Source organism: Nematolebias whitei, chromosome 1 (genome assembly GCF_014905685.2).
Source record: "Nematolebias whitei isolate Nwh7 chromosome 1, NemWhi1, whole genome shotgun sequence".
Lineage (NCBI taxonomy): Eukaryota > Metazoa > Chordata > Actinopteri > Cyprinodontiformes > Rivulidae > Nematolebias > Nematolebias whitei.
In genome coordinates, this window is record NC_056498.1 from 49611675 (window position 1) to 49634039 (window position 22365).

The 22365-nt window shown below is 42.3% G+C and overlaps 1 protein-coding gene across 1 annotated transcript in view; it reads left to right on the forward strand.

Annotated features, from left to right (window-relative positions):
- The first annotated feature begins 445 nt into the window (after positions 1-445).
- Positions 446-22365, forward strand: part of LOC119424487 (SLX4 interacting protein) — a 60716-nt gene continuing 38796 nt past the window's right edge. Inside the window, 3 exon segments of the mRNA XM_037692006.1 lie at positions 446-472; positions 580-714; positions 801-927. Of these exon segments, the coding sequence (XP_037547934.1) occupies positions 446-472; positions 580-714; positions 801-927 (289 nt within the window).

A 22365-nucleotide genomic window follows, 5' to 3' on the forward strand; every position in this document is an offset into this window, starting at 1 on the left:
CGTGCTCTATTAGGAAAATATGGAACCATAAGATCTGTAATATAAGATGGAGCTAGGTTGTTAATGGCTTTGTAGCTTAGAAGTAAGATTTCAAATTAAATTCTGGACTTGACAGGGAGCCAATGGAGAGAAGTTAAAACTGGAGAGATTTGATCTCTCCTACTAACTCCAGTTAAGATTCTGGCAGCAGCATTTTGGATCAACTGAAGACTTTTTAAGGACGTATTTGGACATCCAGATAATAAACCATTGCAATAGTCCAGTCTAGACGTGACAAATGCATGGACCAGTTTTTCTGCATCATTTTTAGATGTTTCTAATTTTAGTGATATTACGCAGGAGGAAGAAGGAGGTTCTAGTAACGTTTGTAATGTGGGGGATAAAAGACATGTCCTGATCAAAAATAACACCAAGATTTTTAACATTAGAACTGGAGGCCAGATTAATGCCATCTAAGGAGGGTGAGTGGCGGGTGAGACATGAGGGAGGGGAACTGCAGTGAGGAGCTGGGTGCTGTTTTGTGATTTGCCTCGCTGTCAATCACTCACTCCAATTTGTCTTTGTGGCCCGAATGCTCAGTGCCCCCTCAGCAACCTTCGGCTGTTCTTCATCTTTGTGTAACAGTGTGGCAACTTTGCTGTGCTGGTGGATCTCCATGTTTTGCCCCTGGGCCCTCAGGAGTCCACTGACTGGTTTACTGCCATCCAGACCGAGGTAATTGGACACGAGCGAGCGTTTTCACAAAACAACAAATTCAAACTTGTATCCGGTGCAACGGTTTAACTCCAAACTGTTTTTAGGAAGTTACAGCTTTGGTTCGAGACGCGGTGGACCAGAGGGTGAAGCAGTACACCGAGTTCCTCCATGACCGAAGACAACCCAAACAGAGGAAGGAGCTGCTGCCTGCTTCGGCCTTTTCTGTTAAAGGTAACCATTATTCTGTGGCTGCTGTTAATCCCAGCATTAATCCCTAATCCCACGCAATGGTGATCTGTTTCTCTTTATTCTTTGACTTTTCTTCTGTACCTGTTTGACATGTAACTACTTCTGACTACTGTATGATATTTAGCTATAAAAATATCAAACTGTTCAAACTCAATCAAGATATTACACCTTTGATTTTTGTAACTTTTATACTTTTCAAAATATTTAACTTTATTTACAAAATATTTCTCCATGGAGATTTACAATTCTTCCACAAACATTGTTCACTTTGAAATCAACATCTGAAAGCTTATTCTGTTTTTGTCTTCATATGCTATTTTTAGCTTTTAGCTAGTTTTTTATTGCCTTTAGTTAGTGTTACTTTTAGTTTTTGCTAGCATTTTGCTACTTTCAGCTAGCATTCGACTAATTTTAGCTTGCAGCTTGCAGCTTACTACAAACCGGATTCCAAACAAGTTGGGACACTAAACAAATTGTGAATAAAAACTGAATGCAATGATGTGGAGGTGTCAACATCTAATATTTTATTCAGAATAGAACACAAATCACAGATCAAAAGTTTAAACTGAGAGAATGTATCATTTTAAGGGAAAAATCTGTTGATTCAAAATTTCACAGTGTCAACAAATCCCCAAAAAGTTGGGACAAGTAGCAATAAGTGGCTGGAAAAAGGAAGTTGAGCATATAACCAACAGCTGGAAGACCAATTATCAATCAACCTTTATTTAGACAGGTAAATCCCATTGAGCCTCGAGGACTCATTTACAAGAGAGACCTGATTTCAACAAAGAAAGATGACAACAATGGACAACAGCAACAACAATAAACAATTATAAAAAGTCATACTGCAGGGTTGTTGTTTTTTTTTTTTTTACAAATAGGATGGCTAAAAGGAAAAGGTAACAACAACAAAAAAAACAGCTAGATTCTAAGGCGAATGTAGAAAACTAAAAACAGGAACATGTCTGCATTGGTCACAATTAACACTAATTAGGTCAATTGACAACATAATTGGGTATAAAAAGAGCTTCTCAGTGTCAGTGTCTCTCAGAACCAAGATGGTAAGAGGATCACCAATTCCACCATAGTTGCGCAGAAAGATAGTGCAGCAATACCAGAATGGTGTTACCCAGCGTAAAATAGCAAAGACTTTTAAGTTATCATCATCAACCGTGCATAACATCATCAAAAGATTCAGAGAATCTGGAACAATCGCTGTGCGTAAGGGTCAAGGCCGTAAAACTCTACTGGATGCTCGTGATCTCCGGGCCCTTAAACGTCACTGCACCTCAAACAGGAATGCCACTGTCAAGGAAATAACAGAATGGGCTCAGGAATACTTCCAGAAAGCATTGTCAGTGAACACAATCCACCGTGCCATCCGCCGTCGCCAGCTGAAACTCTACAGTGCAAAGAGGAAGCCATTTCTAATCAAGCTCCACAAGCTCAGATGTTTGCACTGGGCCAGGGGTCATTTAAAATGGAGTGTGGCAAAATGGAAGACTGTTCTGTGGTCAGATGAGTCACGATTTGAAGTTCTTTATGGAACACTGGGACGCCATGTCATCCGGACCAGAGAGAACAAGGATAGCTCAAGTTGTTATCAACGCTCCGTTCAGAAGCCTGCATCACTGATGGTATGGGGTTGCATGAGTGCTTGTGGCATGGGCAGCTTGCATGTCTGGAAAGGCACCATTAATGCAGAGAACTATGTTCAGGTTCTAGAACAACATATGCTCCCATCTAGACGTCATCTCTTTCAGGGAAGACCCTGCATTTTTCAACACGATAATGCCAGACCACATTCTGCAGCAATCACAACATCATGGCTACGAAGGAGAAGGATCCGGGTACTGAAATGTCCAGCCTGCAGTCCAGATCTTTCACCTATAGAGAACATTTGGCGCATCTTAAAGAGGAAGGGGCGACAAAGAAGGCCCAAGACGATTGAACAGTTAGAGGCCTGTATTAGACATGAATGGGAGAACATTCCTATTTCTAAACTTGAGAAACTGGTCTCCTCTGTCCCCAGACGTCTGTTGAGTGTTGTAAGAAGAAGGGGGGGTGCCACACAGTGGGAAAAATGGACTTGTCTCAACTTTTTGGGGATTTGTTGACGCCATGAAATTTGGAAACTACAGATTTTTTCCTTAAAATGATGCATTCTCTCAGTTTAAACTTTTGATCTGTGATTTGTGTTCTGTTCTGAATAAAATATTAGATGTTGGCACCTCCACATCATTGCATTCAGTTTTTATTCACAATTTGCTTAGTGTCCCAACTTTTTTGGAATCTGGTTTGTACTTTTACGTTTTAGTTGGTGTTTTACCTTGAGGTTTTAGCAAGCATTTAGCTGTTTTTAGCCCATGTTTTGCTACTTTTACTTTTTAAAACAAATTTTTTGCTACTTTTACCATTTTTAGAAGCATTCTGCAACTTAGCTAGCATTTTTAGTTTTTAGCTAATATTATTCTACCTTTATGTTACTACCTTTGTTTTATTTTGAAGAAGATATTAAAGTCAAAATCAAAGCTGATGTTTTGATACATTTAGCCAACATTTTGCAACTTTTAGCTTTTACTTAGTGTTTTACTACTTTTACCATCTAGCTAGCATTTTACCACTTTTACCTAGCGGTTTGTTACCTTTAGTTTATTAGCTAATATTTAGCTACTTTTATTAATTTTTAAGACAAACATCAAGTCCTAGTGACTGAAAGAATAAGATCGCGGATACAGGCGGTTGAAATTAGTTTCCTCTGCAGGGTAGCTGGACTCTCCCTTAGAGATAGGGTGAGAAGTTCAGTTATTCGGGAGAGACTCGGAATAGAACCGCTACTCCTCCACATCGAGAGGAGCCAGTTGAGGTGGTTCGGGCATCTGGTAAGGATGCCCCGTGGGCGCCTCCCTAGAGAGGTGCTTTGGGCATGTCCAACTGGGAGGAGACCCCGGGGAGGACCCAGGACACGCTGGAGAGACTGTTTCTCGGTTGGCTTGGGAACGCCTTGGAGTCCTCCCAGAAGAGCTGGAAGAGGTGGCTGTGGAAAGAGATGCCTGGGCCTCCCTGCTCAAGCTGCTGCCCCTGTGACCTGACTTCGGAATAAGTGGAAGATAATGGATGGATGGATGGCACATCAAGTCAAAGCTAATGTTTTGATACATTTATCAAACATTTTGCAGCTTTTAGCATTTACCAAGTGTTTTGCTACTTTTAGCTATCATTTTGCCACTTTTACCTAGCAGTTTGTTAACTTTAGGTTTTTAGCTACTATTTAGCTACTTGTATTAATTTTTAAAGAAAAACATCAAGTCAAAGCTATTGTTTTGCTACACTTAGCCTAGCATTTTTTTCTTTTTCTTTTAGCTATCATTTTGCACTTTTATCTAGTGGTTTGTTTCTTTAGTTTTTAGCTACTATTTAGCTACTTTTATTAATTTTTAAGATAAACATCAAGTCAAAGCTATTGTTTTGCTACACTTGGCCTAGCATTTTGTTTTTCCTTTTAGCTATCATTTTGCACTTTTATCTAGTGGTTTGTTATCTTTAGTTTTTAGCAAATATTTAACTACTTTTATTCATTTTTCAGAAAAAACATCAAGTCAGAGCTATTATTTTGCTACGTTTACTTTTTTTAATTAGATTTTTGCTACTTTTACAATTTTTAGCAACATTCTGCAACTTTTAGCTAGTGTTTTTAGTTTTTAGCTAATATTATTCTACTTTTACTTCCATCCATCCATCCATTTTCTTCCGCTTATCCGGGGTCGGGTCACGGGGGTAGCAGCCTATAGGGAGGCCCAGACTTCCCTCTCCCCAGCCGCTTGGGCCAGCTCTTCCGGGGTAATCCCGAGGCGTTCCCAGGCCAGCCGAGAAACGTAGTCCCTCCAGCGTGTCCTGGGTCTTCCTCTGGGCCTCCTTCCGGTGGGACGTGTCCGGAACACCTCACCAGGGAGGCGTCCAGAAGGCATCCTAAACAGATGCCCAAGCCACCTCAACTGGCTCCTCTCGACGTGGAGAAGCAGCGGTTCTACTCCGAGTCCCTCCCGGATGATCGAGCTTCTCACCCTGTCTCTAAGGGAGAGCCCAGACACCCTGCGGAGAAAACTCATTTCGGCCGCTTGTATCCGAGATCTCATTTTTTCGGTCACAACCCAAAGCTCGTGACCATAGATGAGGGTAGGAACGTAGATCGATCGGTAAATTGAGAGCTTCGCCTTTTGACTCAGCTCTCTCTTCACCACGACAGACCTGTACAGCGCCCGCTTCACTGCAGACGCTGCACCTATCCGCCTATCGATCTCACGCTCCATTTTTCCCTCATTCGTGAACAAGACCCCAAGATACTTGAACTCCTTCTTTTGGGGTAGGACCTCCTCCCTGACCCGGAGAGGGCACTCTACCCTTTTCCGGCTCAAGACCATGGCCTCGGATTTGGAGGAACTGATCTTCATCCCGGCCGCATCGCATTTGGCTGCGAACCGCTCCAGCGAAAGCTGTAGATCACGATCTGATGAAGCCAATAAGACCACATCATCTGCAAAAAGCAGAGACGCAATCCTAAGGCCACCAAAACGGATCCCCTCAACACCTTGGCTGCGCCTAGAAATTCTGTCCATAAAAGTTATGAACAGAGTCGGTGACAAAGGGCAACCTTGGCGGAGTCCAACTCTCACCGGGAACAAGCCCGACTTACTGCCGGCGATGCGGACCAGGCTCTGACACCGGTCATACAGGGACCTAACAGCCCTTTTACTTTACTACTTTTATTTTGAAAAATATTAAGTTAAAATGAAAGCTAATGTTTTGATACATTTATCAAACATTTTGCAGCTTTTAGCTTTTACCAAGTGTTTTGCTACTTTTAGCTATCATTTTGCCACTTTTACCTAGCAGTTTGTTATCTTTAGTTTTTAGCTAATATTTATCTACTTTTTTCATTTTTAAATAAAACATCAAGTCAAAGCTATTGTTTTGCTACACTTAGCCTAGCATTTTGTTTTCTTTTCTTTCAGCTGGTATTTTGCTACTTTTCGCTTGCATTTAGCTCTTTTTTTTTCTTCTTTTTTTTAGCTCTGACAACTCAACTTCAGCTTCTTCTGTCCTTTAGCTCTCAGCATTGACACATTTAAGCTTTTTAAAATTTTCAGTAAGTGCAGTTTGTGCTTCGTCATGTTATTTAGTTTAGTTTTTTGTTTTTTTTTTCAATTCCTCTGGAATGAAGTCATCCTTGTTTTCCTGTTTTTGTCTAAGGTGTGTCTATCATCAACTGTAGAATTGCTGAAATAATTTAGTTTGTCACCTCAAACCATTACCTGCTGCATCAAAGCTTAGAGCGACTTTATTACACCGAGTAGGAGGGGAGTTACCAAAGAGTAAAACATAAATGTTCACACTCACGTTTTTGAGGAGAGTATGGGTGCAAAGACAACAGAACCAGTTGGGACTTGGTGGCGTCCTACACCCAGGGTGTGACCTGTGCAGACAAGACCTGATATGAGCGTTTTATATTGTGTTGTTTGGCTTGGCATGTCACACATGAATTTGTTCATGCAAGATGTCAGGCTATTAAACCGGCTAATATTTGTTTCCTTTTCCGTTAATGGTTTGCAGTGAATTGCAATGAATTTGCACATCCATGTTTATGTACCAAGATGGCCGCGCTCAGAGCAGTTGCAGCTTCACAGGCTCCCGGTACCATCCCAGTTTTTAGAAGTTTTGATATTGACTCTGTGCCTGACTCTGCGCGATTTATGCGTGTGAACTATAGCCGAACCGAACTGATGAGAATAGGAGCGGATTTGCCACGAAATATAGCAGAAATCAGCAACAAACTCAAAGCTACGCTCGGCAGAATGCAGATCTTAAAGTCATCTACCTGGAAGCTGCAGCAGAGGCGTTCCAGCGGGCAGAAGAGGAAGCGCTGCTCCCGGCTTAAGAGGAGAGGATGCCGGGCGGGGGTTATGGTGAGGCTACGAGCTAACGCTAAAGCCGGTAAACTCCCCATGCCGTCTCTCTTTCTGTCGAATGTCCGCTCGTTGGACAACAAGGTGGATTTACTTCGTCTGAGAGCGGGCGCCTCAGAAGAGATGAAGAAGTGTGCAGTGCTTTGCCTCACAGAAACGTGGATTACAAGTGAAACGCCGGACTCAGTCTTCCAGCTGGATGACAGACTTTTATTTCGAGCGGACCGCTGCAGCGAGCTAACGGGGAAATCACGGGGGGGCGGAGTGTGCATTTACGTGAGTAAAAGTTGGTCCACGAACTGTACTGTTGTAAATAGCTCATGCTCGAAGGCTTTGGAGCAAATAACAGTGAAATGTCGGCCACATTATCTACCCCGAGAGTTCACAGTGACTTTTATCACAGTTGTTTACATTCCTCCGGACGCTAATGCTAATGAATCACTACAGGAGCTTCATGATATCATCAGCTCGCTGCAGAACAAACACCCTGAGGCTCTTTACGTGGTAGCTGGAGACTTTAACCACGTGAATCTAAAGGACTGTCTCCCAAGCTTTAATCAGCATGTGACGATTCCGACACGTGGAGACCGCACGCTGGACCGTGTTTACACGAACGTAAAAGATGCATACAAAGCCGAACCCCGCCCCCACCTAGGACTGTCAGACCACATCTCAATCTTCCTGGCTCCTGCTTACATGCCCCCGCTGAGACGCTCCAGACCGGTTCAAAAGAAAGTTAAATGTTGGATCCAGGACAGTGGCCCCATACTGAGAGATTGTTTTGACCGAACAGACTGGCAGGTTTTCAGAGAAGCTGCTGAAAATGGAGGTTCGCTTGATCTTGACCAATACACATCCTCAGTACTGGGTTACATTAGTACATGTACTGACACAGTCTCCACTATCAGAAATGTTAAAAGCTACTCAAACAGAAAACCTTGGCTGAATGCAGAGGTGCGTACCCTGCTGGAAGCCAGGAACACTGCCTTCAGGTCTGGAAACTCAGAGGAGCTGAGTAGGACAAGAAAAGAGCTGGTTGCTGGTATTAAGAGGGCCAAGGCCACATATGCAAAGAGGATCGAGGGTCAATTCATCTCACAAGACCCTCGGAGCATGTGGAGGGGCATTAAGTGCATAACAGATTATAAAGGAAGGAGTGAACAATGTCCCAAAGACCCATCTCTGCCTGATGCCCTCAACAAGTTCTATGCACGCTTTGAAGACCCGAACAGACCACCCAGCACCAGACTCACCTCACCACCGGATGAAGAGCATCTCAGCGTGACCTCAGCAGAAGTAAGGAGTACCTTCAGGAGGATTAATCCGCACAAAGCAACTGGCCCAGACAACATCCCCGGAAAAGTGTTGAAGGAATGTGCTGATCAGCTCTGTGAGGTGCTGGCAGACATCTTTAACACCTCACTTACCCTGGAGACAGTTCCCACCTGCCTGAAGACTGCCACCATCATCCCAGTCCCAAAAAGCTCTACAGTGACTGGTCTGAATGACTATCGGCCAGTGGCCCTCACCCCGATAGTCGCTAAATGCTTTGAAAAACTGGTCATGACTCACATCAAAACAACCATCAACATCAACGAGGACCCTCATCAGTACGCATACCGTGAGAACCGATCAACAGAGGATGCAATCTCCTCTGTGGTCCACACTGCACTCAACCACCTGGAGCAGAAAAACTCTTACGTCCGTATGCTCTTTGTGGACTTCACATCCGCCTTCAACACCATGATCCCCCAAACCCTGATGGACAAACTATCCACACTAGGACTAAGCCCCTCCATCTGCAACTGGGTACTAGACTTTTTAACAAACAGACCACAGTTAGTGAGGATCCACAACCTCTCCTCCTCCACCATAACCCTCAGCACTGGCTCTCCTCAGGGATGTGTGTTGAGCCCCCTCCTGTTTACTCTGCTCACATATGATTGTGCAGCTACCCATCCAGGCTGTCACATTGTAAAGTTTGCAGATGATACAGCGGTGGTGGGATGCATCACAAACAATGATGAGTCCAGCTACAGGCAAGAGGTGGAACACCTGGAGAGCTGGTGCAGAGAGAATAACCTTCACATCAATGTGAAGAAGACAAAGGAGATGATTGTGGACTTCAGAAGGAACAAAAACACCTACACCCCCCTGAACATAAGAGGATCTGCGGTGGAAGTGGTCTCCAGCTACAAGTACTTGGGTGTACACATGAATGACAACCTCAGCTGGAGCAACAACACCACCAGCCTGATCAAGAAAGCTCATCAGAGACTCTACTTCCTCAGACGGCTGAGGCGAGCTGGTCTGGGAAGCTCAGTCCTCACCTCCTTCTACAGGTGTGCAGTGGAGAGCATCCTGTGCTCCAGCATCAATGTGTGGCATGGAGGCTGCACAGCTGCAGAAAGAAAAGCTTTGCAGAGAGTGGTGAAGGCTGCACAGAAATCTGTTGGAATCAGTCTCCCCACCATCACAGACATCTACACCTCCAGATGCAGGAAGAGGGCCACCTGCATCATGAAGGACCCCACCCACCCAGCACACACACTTTTTGCCCCACTCCCCTCAGGAAGGAGGTTAAGGAGCATTAAGTGTAGAACCACTAGACTGAGGAACAGCTTCTACCCTGAGGCTGTTAGACTCATGAATCTCTAACTAGAATAATCACTGTGAAAAACCATATCATGTTGCTGCTGATCTGTTTCATGTTGCTGCTGATCTGTTTCAATGTTGATGTGTTCATGCGTGCACATCTGCTCACAGACTCATGTTCATGTTTGTGGTGATGTTCAATGTTTTATGTTATGAGTGCTTAGTGTATATTTAGTTGATGTTTTTCTTAGTTCATATCTTAGATGTTATTACTGTTTTTCTTATACATTTTATTGTTGGATGTAACTGGGACCCTGTGTACATAATTTCGCTCCACCACATGTACCACATGAGGTGCGAATGACAATAAAGAAACTCTGACTCTGACTCTGACTCTGATGTAGTTGATGAGATTTTATCAAAAATAGCTGCTGCTTCCTGATATTTTCACACAAATATGGATAAATAAAGCCCTAGCCTTGCTATAAGGAATGCATATCACCCGCCACCGTTGATCCCAGGAATTTAGACTGAAGAGAAATGACAGCGTTACGACGGAGTATGTTAAACACCATCCGGTATTGCAAGATGTCGTGAATGACTCTCAGCTACTACCACACCAAAGTACCTCAAAGTCTGTAAATATTACTGAGTTACAGCCATTTTATTAAATCGATAACCTCTGGCAGCCATTTTGAATTGGGTTGACTCCAAAAGTTTATACGTTTTTGCCATTCATCCAGTAATTACTTTCGAAGATTTTCACTGAAGTCTGCCTAGTGGTAAATGAGATATTTTGCTAACAGACAAACAAAGTGAAGATTTTAAGCAAAGATGTCGCACAAACTGTTGCACTTAACATACATTATGTGTTGGTTATCGTGCTCAGCTTCTACCAGTGATGATTTTAGCCTCTTTCTGGGAGTGCTCAAGCACCCTAAAATTTTAACTCCGCACTCCAGAAAAATAAAGAAACCATTATTACGAATTTGTAAGGAAACTCAAATCTCAAACTTTAGATTCACCAAATTATTGAATAAATTCGAAATAAATATGGAATAAATGATAATACTTAAACGGGCCAGTAAAATCTTTTTTTATTTTTTTGCACAAGTTGGATTCTCAACACCACCTGTCAATCAATTCAGTAGGCTCATCAGCAACTGACCAACCAGTGACCTCAATTTGTCCCGAAAGTAAACGCCCCTTAACTGCAGGAGCTGGGGGGTGGGAGGGGGTCATGTGTGAGAGAAGTGGAGCGTGCTGTATTCACACAAGAAGAGCTGTTGGTCAGGCTACTTCTTGTTGTGCCATTAACTCTAAAATAGTTGTTGAATCAAGTGTTTACTTGTGTAGGTAAACATAGACGTTTAACAACCCGTTAAAATATACCAGAATGCAGGAAATGGCATCTACTTTATTAAAAATTTTCTGAGGGAGCCCCCCCCCACACACACATTACAAATGATTCTGACTTTAATGGTCACTGCGTTGCTCAAGCTAAGAGCCATTGTCAGCACTGGGGGCTAAGCCCCCCTAACGATCAGATTCTAGAATCGGCCCTGGCTACTACCACAACAAGTTTTAGCGTATAATCTGTAAATTTGGATGACTTATTTTTGTGTTTTATCAAATCAGCTGGCTATGGTGGCCATTTTGAATTGGGTTGAGTCCACAAGTTAAACAGTTCTAGATTTATATCCAATAACTTCTTTCTTAATGCTTCAGTAATATTTGCTCGGCTATTTCACAAGATATTTTGCTAACAGACAGTTGATTCCTGTAGATTATGGCAAAGATCGATTAGTTAAAGCTACAATTTAAGGATTGGTCTCAGCTACTACCACACCTGATTTTAGCTCAGATTAGGTTAAATTTACCGCTTAGCTGTGGTGGCCATCTTGCTTCTGATTGACTCCACAACTTGGTCAGTTGTCTCATGATTACTTTCTGAGAGTTTCAATAAAATCTCTCGAGTGACTCAGTGGATAATTTGCCAATGGTACAGATAAACAAACACATTTAATAATAAATAGGCTACGCAGCTGTTTGATCTAATTCAGTTCAGGGCAGCCATGTTTCCCCACAAAGTGAGCACACCCCCTCAGCCGCTCCTACATGACTTTGAAGCACGGATCATTTCAGGACCCCGGAGCTGTGTGTTGTCAGGCAGACAGGTTTGTTGCAGGTATCGTTTAAGGGCAGTTAAACTGGCCTCACTCAGCAGCGCAGCACTGTGAGGCTGGGATTACAAGGCGCTCGCTCTAATAAAGTTTCTCCTGTGGCTGCAGCTCTGTGCACACACACTCTCCAACCATCCACTCACATGTTCAACTCCTGCACTTTTCTTGTAAAAGCACTAAGGGGGTGGTGGCATTTTGCGTGCATCTTTATATGCGCATGTACGCGGGAGCCGAAACACGTCCCAAGCAGAGAGAATCAAGAGCGTTTGAAAGCTTACATCCTCCCTTTGGGCTAGGTGTGAACAGGCTGACGGTGTTTGGTTACTCAAACGCCTGACTCATTTTCTCCGTGACAGACTGAGGAAAGACAGAAATCACTAATGATGGAGATCACAGACACACGTGCATTCCTGTACACACACATTGTGTAAACAAGGAAGCTCTCATCGTTTCAGCGCATGCGAAAATGATTAGGCTGCTGTGCCAAGAATGAAGGAATGCATATCGCCCGTCAGCCTTTCATGCCAGAGGTTTAGATTTTATGTTGAGAAATGATGAAGTATCTTTTTGGTCAAATTTTGAAAATAATGTTACGCACAATGTCAATGTCAATTTTATGTCTATAGCACATAAAAACAATAAAAACTGACTTAAGTGCTTTAAGTAAAAAAAAGTTAATCTTGTGCCACTCAGAAAACATAAGAAAGTTAACAATAAAATACAACAACAATAAAAATCACCTCTAACTTGTTCTCTGCATGGATCAAATGCCAAGGAAAAAAGATGAGACTTGAGCAAATATTTAAAAGTCTCAACAGTCTCAGACGTCTTTAACTATCAGGTCAACTGTTCCATAGTTTTGGAGCAGCAACCACAAAAGTCCGATCAACTCTGGACTTTAGTTTAGATCTGGGGACTTCTAAGAAGAACTGGTTGGGAGACTGGAGTGCTCTTATTGGAGTGTCGATGTTAAGAAGATCACATAAATATGATGAGGCCAGACCTTTAAAGACTTTAAAAACAAGCAATAATATCTTAAAATCAATCCTGAAGTGGACAGGAATCCAGTGTAGAGAAGCCAGGACAGGGGTTATGTGATTGTGTTTTTTAGTTTCTGTTAAAAGATGAACTGCTGGTTCTGGACGGTTTGTAAATGATGCAGAGATGATTTATCTAAACCAACCTACAATGAATTACTATAGTCCAAACGAGATGTCATAAAAGCGTGAATCACCTTTTCAAGGTCCCTGAAAGGGAGACAAGACTTCTCCTTGGCAATGAGTCTTAGATGGAAGAAGCTGGATTTATCTGTTTGTCTAATTTAAAAGCACTATCGAAAATAACTCCCAGATTCCTGACAGTGGAGTCAAGGGGCCAAGACTTTCAAGGGTATTACATTTACCAAAGCTGATGACTTCAGTTTTATTTTCATTTATATTCAGAAAATTTAGTTTTAACCAGACTTTAATGTCGTTTAGACAGTTCAAGAGTGGTTCCAGTGGAGTGACCCTGTCTGACTTATCGTAATTGGCAGATACAACAGAATGTCATCAGCAAAGCAATGAAAAGGGATGTTATATTTTCTAAAAGTGGACCCCAAAGGCAACATTTAAAGATTAAAAAGCAGTGGACCTAAAATAGATCCTTGAGGGACCCCACAGATTAGAGGAGCACCAGATGATGAACATTCCCCTAATGCCATGCAATATTATATTTTGTGTGATCCATTAAGAGTTTAGAGCTTGTGTTCTGACGACTGTCAGCTACTATCACACCAAATTTTAGCGCAATATCTATAAAATTCACAGCGTTATAATCATTTTTGTGGAGGCTAAGGTCAACTAAAATTGGGGGCCATTCTGAGTCGGGTTGACTCCAAAAGTTAAATCATTTGTAGATCTACAGCAAATGATTACTTTCTAAGAGTTCATTTATAATCTCTCCATTAGTTTATGAGATATTTTGCTAACAGACTCCAATAGTTAATGGTAAGGTTTAAGCACAGATGTGTTGCACTCTAAGTATGTGATGAGGTCGATGCTCAGCTATTCCCACACCAAATTTTATCTTGATATCAATAAAATTGGCCGTATTATTATTGTTTTTGTGTTTTCAAGTTGACCGTTGCAGCCTTTTTGAAATGGGCTGCATAGTGAGGTATTTTGCGGAAGGTCCAGCAAACATTAACCCTCCACCTTCGCCTTCGGCAGCAGGCGATGATGAAGGTGGAACATTATCAAAGAAGTGATTCCCCCCTCAGCACGTGCTTCAAACAGACCAAAACATCTCACGTGTTCGGGTCCTATTAAAGGTCTTCAGTGAGCGTAATGGGTCTCTTCATTGTCCCGTGTGAAGGAGGTGGCGCCGCAGTAAAGGTGGAGCAAGTTACCTGTGAGAAATTAGCAGGTAGGAGCCATAAAAAGGGCTTGGGGAGGGAAGCCCAGCAAACCTCAGGGCGTCTTAAGTTCTGGGCTTGTCTGTTCTGCAAACAGGTTAAATACTAACTGGATAATCCTGGCTGAACTTTCAAACTGTGAGGAGTGGAAACTGGTTTTCTTATTCAGGAGAGTTCTCTGCTTGTTGTTATCGCCCTCCACCGAAAGCAAAAGGTTATGATGTTTGTAGTTTTAGCAAAATATCTCAAGAACCACTGAATAAATTTAAATAAAGCTCTCAAAGTTATCACAGAATGTACATCATCTACAGCTGATTAGTGTTTGGAGTCAACCTGATTCAAGATGGCTGCCACAGCTATTCAGCCTTATCACACAACAATAACTAACATTCAGTTTTACAGATATGGAGCTAAAGTTTAGTGTGGTAGTAGCTGTGCATCATCTTCAACACATTTTGGCATTAACTGTTTGAGTCAGTACTGTTTGTTAGCAAAATATCTCATGAACTACTGGATGGATTTGAGCAAATCTCTCAGAAACTAATCATTGTACGTCTAAAACTCATTAACATTTGAAGGCAAAACTATTCAAGATGGCTGCCACAGGTAATGAACATTAGCCAACTGAAAAATAGATGTACTTCAGATGACTTCTGTTGTGCCTTGGCGCTATATAAATAAACTGAATTGAATTTAATTGAATTCTAATGCAGGGTATTTAACTGGTGGGCCGTGGGCCACTTCCTGCCCACGGGTGATTTCAGTCTGGCCCACCAATAAGTTAATAAAAATAATAAAAAATAATAATTTTGTGTTCTGTTTATTGCATTTATGATTCAGTGCAATAAAACAAACAAATTTAAAAGGTAACAGATCATTGTAATGCTTGGTTTATTTACATATTGACTTTAATTGCTGGATGTGCGGCTCCTGAGCTGCTGGCTTTCAGTAACTGTGGCCCCCTGAGCAGTTTTGCTGAATAGCCTGCTCTAATGTAACAAATATGTAGCTAAACTTCGGTGCTGCTGTAGCTGACAGTCATACTCAACTCATATTTAAAGTGCTAACAGCTCATGCAAGGTCTTGCAGTATTGCATGAGGTGGTTTATAACGTCATTTACAAGGTTTATAAACCACCTCATGCAATACTTTAAGACCTTGCATGAGCTGTTAGCACTTTAAATATGAGTTGAGTATGACTGTCAGCTACAGCAGCACCGAAGTTTAGCTAAATATTTGTTACATTAGAGCAGGCTATTCAGCTATTTTATCTTTAGCATGAAGGTGGCAGCTGATATTCATTTGCTAAGGTAATGAAAAATCCTTATTTTTTCAGTGGATATAACCTGCAGCGGGATGAGAAACATGCACATGTATATGCTGTACCATAGAGAGGTGTCAGGTGAGGTCATTCCGATGTCTAGCTTCAGGTTCTAGATAAGGCAGATGAATGTGTTTGGTGGGGGTTGGGGGGTTGGATCTTGTGTGAGGCAGCGTTTGAGCTGACGCCAGTGTGAAATCACAGAGGCAGTACGAGGAGCGTAACAGCCTCAGCTGTTGGCACTTCAAATGAGCCGTCAACAGCTTTAAGCATTCCAAAGCCCCTCAGTGGAAGTGATCATGTCGGTCTTATCTCTATGGGTTGTTGTCTCAACACATGTGCGGGACATATAATAGCATCCGCTGAACATCACAGAGAGCAGATTATGGCCTGTCTTCTGCTTACATAAATTTAAATCTTTTTTTTCTAACACAAGCAAACTTCCTGCTGTCAGACCTCACTTTTTTTATATCCTAGCTACTTGAGGTGTCACGATTGGCTTGTTCTGATATGATTTATTTGCGTTTTTAAAGAGATGAACAGAAAGAACTTTTCCCACTGAGGGTTTTGGCTTTGAACGTGTGCAACGGACACGTTAAGACTTCAGAAGTCCGGGGAAGATGAACTTGGGAGAGGCCTGGCGCATTCTCACTGGTAGACCGTGTTGAACACACTCACATTTCTCAGTGTAATTACAGATTGAAAGTGAGTGGGATAATAGATTCTCTGTGCTTAGAGGAAGACATTTTTTTGTCATTCAGGGTAATATCTGAGTAAAAAAACAGGCTTGTGGTTGTGCGCTATGACAAAAAGAATCGCTTTCTGTCAAACTGTGGCAAAACAAGATGCTGTATTAAATATTTAGCACCCCCCCAAAAGGTAAAGACGGACAATGTTTTTGTCCATGTCTGAGCCACTAATAAAACTTGCGGAATCATTAAATGTACATCTACAACTGAACAACACAATTCAAAATGGCTGCCGCAGCCACCTGAACTTCAAAAACACAAAAATGGCTGCACCACAGTCATTTCTACAGATATTGACCTCAAGTGTCATTTGGTAGTAGCAGAGACTGATTCCCAACGCATCAGAATCAGAATAAGCATTATTATCATTGTACTGAAATACAGTGAAATTATGTTTGTGCAGTCATCCGAAAGATGGGTGGAGTGCACGTTGCTGCTGCTACTGGAGCACGGCCCCTTATCCTTTTAGAATACTTTTTAGATAGAAAAGGGGAAAAAGACATGAGGATAGGATAGTGGTATTACAAAAAAGATCTCTTCACATATTGTCCTATCAGGACACATTTAAGACATCAAAAAACTCTGCCAGCAAGCACATTTATAAACACATGCATATGCATATGACAACAAGACGGTGAGATTTGTCCATGAAGCACTTCCAGATAGACCATTGTCCTGGTAAGATGTTGGTCAGACGGCACAGTTCTGATAAGCCTTCACAGAAGTTCTCAACAAAGTTTTTCCTTAGTTTACACATATCCCAGGAGAAATTTGATAAGTCGGCCTGTTTTCGAGGCCAACCAGGGGAGTCAAATTCAGATAAGCCACGATTGTTGATTTTTTCAGGCAGACTGTTTTTTTTTCTTGCCAGCCTCGAGTCCTACTGGTACTTTCGATCCAAAATAACCAGATTAGTGGACATTCCACTGGTCCGTGCTTATGAGCCTCCTCCCAAGGTCGTCCCCAACATGCTGGCAAGTCCCAGAAGGCGCAAGTGGCCAACAATTCTCACAAATCGCTTCCATCTTACAGTTTAGCTCATAAATCAGCTGATTTTGAATACTCAAAGCACAAACCAAACTTTCACACAGACTTGGCAGTTTTGCCATTGCCGAAACTGCTACCGCCGTCTTTCTTAATCGCCGATAACACAGGAATCTGCCGATGCCAGAAAGCAGAAACCCTGCTATCATGAATCCAATTATATAAACACCTTCAGCGTCCTCCTGAGACAAAATGGAAAGACACATCAGCTCCCAAACTCCCCATGGATCCATGACATATCCTGCTGCGTGAGTCTCAGCGGGGCATGAGGGCTCTCCTGGACCCTGTCACTTTGTTGAAAAGATTTTGTCGATTGCATTGAATGTCCAGCTGACCAGATCCATGACAGTAGTTTTTGTTTCGCAAGATGTGTAATAGGAGCTCCATTACACAAGACAGAGAGCAAAAAGAAGAAAAAAAATGCAGGAGGAGAACAGGAGAGGGAGAGGGAGCGTAAAGGCCTCCGCCTTGCACGAGAACGAGTGCAGAAAAGCATATTTTGAGTGCTAATAGATTGCGCAAGTCCTCTGTCTAAAATATTGTCATTACCTATTTGCTGTCAACACTGTCTGTTAACAAAATATCTCATGATCCATTGGGTGGATTTTAATTGAAACGTCAGGTTGCAAAGTAGAGTCAATCCATGTCAATATGACCGCCAAAGCAAAATCACATTATCAAACATAACGAGCTAAAATTTGGTGAGGTTGTACCTGAGAGTCCTTCTCAGCACACACTCTGAGTGTGACATCTTGTACATTATGTTATTGTCAAGGGGTACAACTCCATAATTTATCAGTATCCGATAATCTTGATCTGAAACTCTGACAGGAAACGCAGCATGCAAGGAATGCTAGGTCTTTTATCAGTCATTTATTTTTCTTTATTCAAAACATTTAGGTCAAATTTCCTTCTGCTGTCTGTAGTACAAAAGAAGGACTTTGACTCAAAGGAATAAAGTTTTTTTGTTGTATATTTGTGTGCATGACTTGTGTGTAAGCTGAGAAGTCACATTTTACACGGATTCATTTAACAGGCCATTTCAAATTGCCAAAGCGCCTTACCAGATGTCCTGATTGATAATGCCACACTGGTCGTTCTGTGTGCAGCTTGGCTCAGGTGGAGTTTAGGTGGGTGCTTGAGAGCCTTCCAAGCAAATTGTTGGTAAAGTGGTACCTATGTGTGTTTGAGCCCATGGCAGAACTGGTCCCGTCCTCCTCTCCTTGCACAGGTGCCAAGGCTTAGGGGGAGGGAACACCTGCCAGCCTGTTTCTTCATGGCCATAGTGGGCTGGAGAGGCATTTTCCCAGGCTCCCCAGATGAATGGTCACTAATAGCCGTGGGAGAGGGCTTTGCAAGTCCTGCACAGTGTACCACTGACTCCTCTTGGCAGGCCTACGAAGGGGGCTTAAGGCGGCATGGCCCTGGCCGTAGCAGGAAAAGCACAAGTGTTGCTGGATAACTTTACTTTTGGAGAATGTGTTTACGAATGACCATCTCCCTTCCAGTGAGGAATGTGAAGGATATTCGACTGAGGTGGTTTATTTGCTCTCAGTTAAAGAATCTGGTGTTAAAATACCGATTCAGAAATCATACTAGTTTCCTGATTTTTCTTTTACATATTTTCTTTTTGTGATCTACCTACGCCTGCATACTTTAACCATTCATATGAAAGCACTGCTTCCGAAAACTGAATCTAGTTTTGTCTTCTAATGCTATGTTTAGCTAGCCCTTAGCTACATTTAGGTTATAGCTAGCTTTTTGCTAATTTTAGCTTTTAGCTACCATTCTGTTACTTTTAGTCTTTAGCCAGCCTTTTGAAACTTTTAACCTTTAACCATCTTTATAATGCTTTTATCTATTCCTTTGCTAATGTTAGCTCTAGCTACCATTTAGTTGCTTTTAGCTTTTGGCTAGGCTTTTGCTAATTTTCATTTTTTTAAATGATTAATTTTTTTCTTCTTTTGGCTGCTTAGGGGTCACCACAGTAAACTAACTCGCATGAAGACTTGGCAATTGTTTTTATGCTGGATGCCCTTCCTCACGCAACCACAGACCACCGAGCTACCACAGCCGTCTGTGTGGAGCAGAGGGCTGCCCTCTAGAGTGGGGGAGCAGATGGTGGGAGTTAAAGACCTTGCTTAAGGGCCCAGAGTGGCAAAAATGAGTGTTGAAGCAGGCGCGGGTGTTTCACCTTTCCCACCCACATTTTGATGTTGTCTGTACAGGGAGTTGAACTGTTTTGCTACTTTTTGCTTTTAGCAATTTTTTTAAAACCATTTTAGACTTTAGGTATTACTGTATTCTGTTACTTGTAGCTTTATTTCTACCTGTAACTTTGAGTTTGCCCTTTGGTATTTTTAGCTTTGAGGGAACCTTTTCATACTTTTAGTCTTTAGAGAAGTTGAGTCTGTGGTTGGAATGTCACCAATTCAAATACCCCTGACTGTAACATCAAAAATGTGGGTGGGAAAGGTGAAAAGCACCCCCACCTGCCTCATTTGTCCCTCGCTATGCTCTTGAGCAAGGCTCTTAGCCTTCTTATTCTAGGGCTCCCTCGGGCACCCTAGATGGCAGCCCTCTGCTCTACATGTGGGTCATGGTAGCTCAGTGGTTGGTGGTTGCATCAGGAAGGGCATCCAACGTAAAAACAATTCCCAAATCTTTGTGTAAGTTCAGTTGCTGTGGTGCCTACTGAAGAAGGGAGCAGCCAAAAGGAACTTTTTGTAGTTAGCCTTTTGCTACTTTTAGCTAGTATTTTGCTTTGAGCTAGCATTTTGCTACTTTAAGCTACTGGCTAATGTTCTGCTTCTTTTAATTTTAACAACTTTATTTGAGCTTCTTCAGCAGATTTGACCAAAGTCATTAGGCACTCAGCAGTCACTGTATTTTAGAAAATCCTCTCTGTCGTACATTTTCTGTGCACAGAAAACTCAAAAATTCATTTCAGTGGAAAAACAACAATTGTCAATTGTTTAGTCCTAAGATGATCTTAAGCTCTTCATAAATGATTTTCCAGAGTCAACCTTCAGAAATCCATCTTCTTTTTAGGGTTGCTGCACAGAAATGTGATTGGCTGTTAAGTGAGGACCACTCTGTAAAAAGTAGACATACCTTTCTCAGAGTTACCTGCCCCGCTCTGAGGGCGTGAAGCAGGCATGGATTAGGGCAAGAGGGGAAATGGAGACCTATGACGGGAACAAAGGAATTCCAAGGCCCCACGCTGGAAATGGATCCTGATCAGAATAACTGCCCCTCTCCCCGACTTGTCCTCCCTCTTCTGACCCTTAGCTGGGCAACCCCCTTCCCATAGAGCCTGTGGTGTTGCTGTGGGTCCTTAAATCCTCTCTGTAAGCCCCTGGTCTTTCTGACTCCACTGCTGACTCCAATGCCTATTATTGCACCTACACACTTACTTAACAAACACAATGCATTTCCTTCCTTTTACATGCATATCTGCAGTCTTTCTCTCTTGGTCTCTGCGCTGCTTAGCCCGCTGCCTGTCATCTCTTTCTCACTTTCTCCCTTTCACTCCTACAGGGTCAGCTGGAGTCTTTTAGGACAAAACCGCAAACCCCACCATAGCTGTCACACCACACTCTCTCGTTTCCCATATAATTAGGGCCTAAGCTTGAGCTCGAGCATGGATCACATTCATGTGACTGTTCCCCTTTACCACAATCTGGTCTGGGAGACGGCACACTCTCGCTTGAACTCAAGCCTGACCAGAATGCCCTGTTTCAGGAATTGTTGAAATACTTCAGAGCAGACACCATTGTTCTGTTCCACTTTTAATAAGATGGGCTACTCAGATATGTTCATGTCCCTTTTGGTTTTCCCTGTGGACAGGTGTCATTGTGGTGCAGCGTGCCATTGTCTTTGTTTGGTCAGTAAAAACCAGCAAATGTCATGTGATGGTACACTCAAAGTATGTGACGTGAAAAAGTCTTAGCTACTACCACAGCAAATTTTAGCTCAAAGTCTGTGAAATTGACTGAATATTAGTCATTTTTGTGTTTTCTTAAGTTAGTTGACTGTGGCGGACATCTTGGTTTGGACTGACTCCAAAAGGTCATTTGCAGATGTCTGTCTAATGATTGTTTTCCTGAAGGTTTCATGATGGTTCAGCGGTTCATGAGATTTTTTGCTAACAGTGTTGACTCTAAATAGTTAAAGAGCATTTTTAAGATCTTGTGCTCTGTTAGAGCTCAGGATAAGTATTGGGGATCAGTCTCAACTACTACCACACCAAGTTTTAGCTCATTATAATCAAACTACCTGTTCTACCTGTTTTTGTGGTTTTATGGTCAGTTGGCTGGGGCAGCTATCTTAAACTGGGTATACTCCTCAAGTTAATCAGTTGTGTATGCATTTAATGACTTTCTGCAAGTTTTAATAAAATTTGTCTAGTGGTTCATGAGATACTTTGGGCAGCTGTGGCTGAGTGGTTAGATCAGTCATACTCCAATGCAAGAGCTGGGAGATCGACTCCACCAGCACCAGCCAAAGTGTCCCTGGGCAAGACACTGAACCCCTCATTGCCTCCGATGTGTCCCATTGGTGTATGACTGTGATAAAGCACCAATTATTCTTTGTATAGATGTAGTAGAGTGCTGTATGAATGGGTAAATGAGGCAGATTGTAGATGTGCTTTGAGTATCTCGATAAGATAGAAAGGCGCTATATAAGAACAGTCCATTTGCCATTACTTTGCTAACAGACACAGACAAAACATTGTTGTCCATCTTCGCCTCAAGCAGTAATACCATTTAATGCAGACAGTGATGGTTTCAGGTGGTCATTGTATTTTATCATTAAATCAGATAAATACAGACTTTTTTCTCATGAGTCTTTGCCTTCTTCTCCAGGTACAAGGGTAGCACAATGTGCTGTGCTTCATTATTATATCTTTAATTATTTAACGTGGTCCCAGTAAACGGATGCAGCTTCCAGTGTGAGTTCACTCTGGTTTTTAAAGGATTAGTACATAGCTAAAATCCCCAAAGTGCTCTGCACACCACCAAACCAAAAAGATCTAAATTGCATCCTTCTCGCTCTGAATGCTCTCAAACATAAATGATGGCCACAGTTTGGGAGATTTGTGGCCTGTTGCGCTGAATAACGTATAATGACGACTGAATGTTTTTGTTTTTCTGAGCGCATTTCTCCC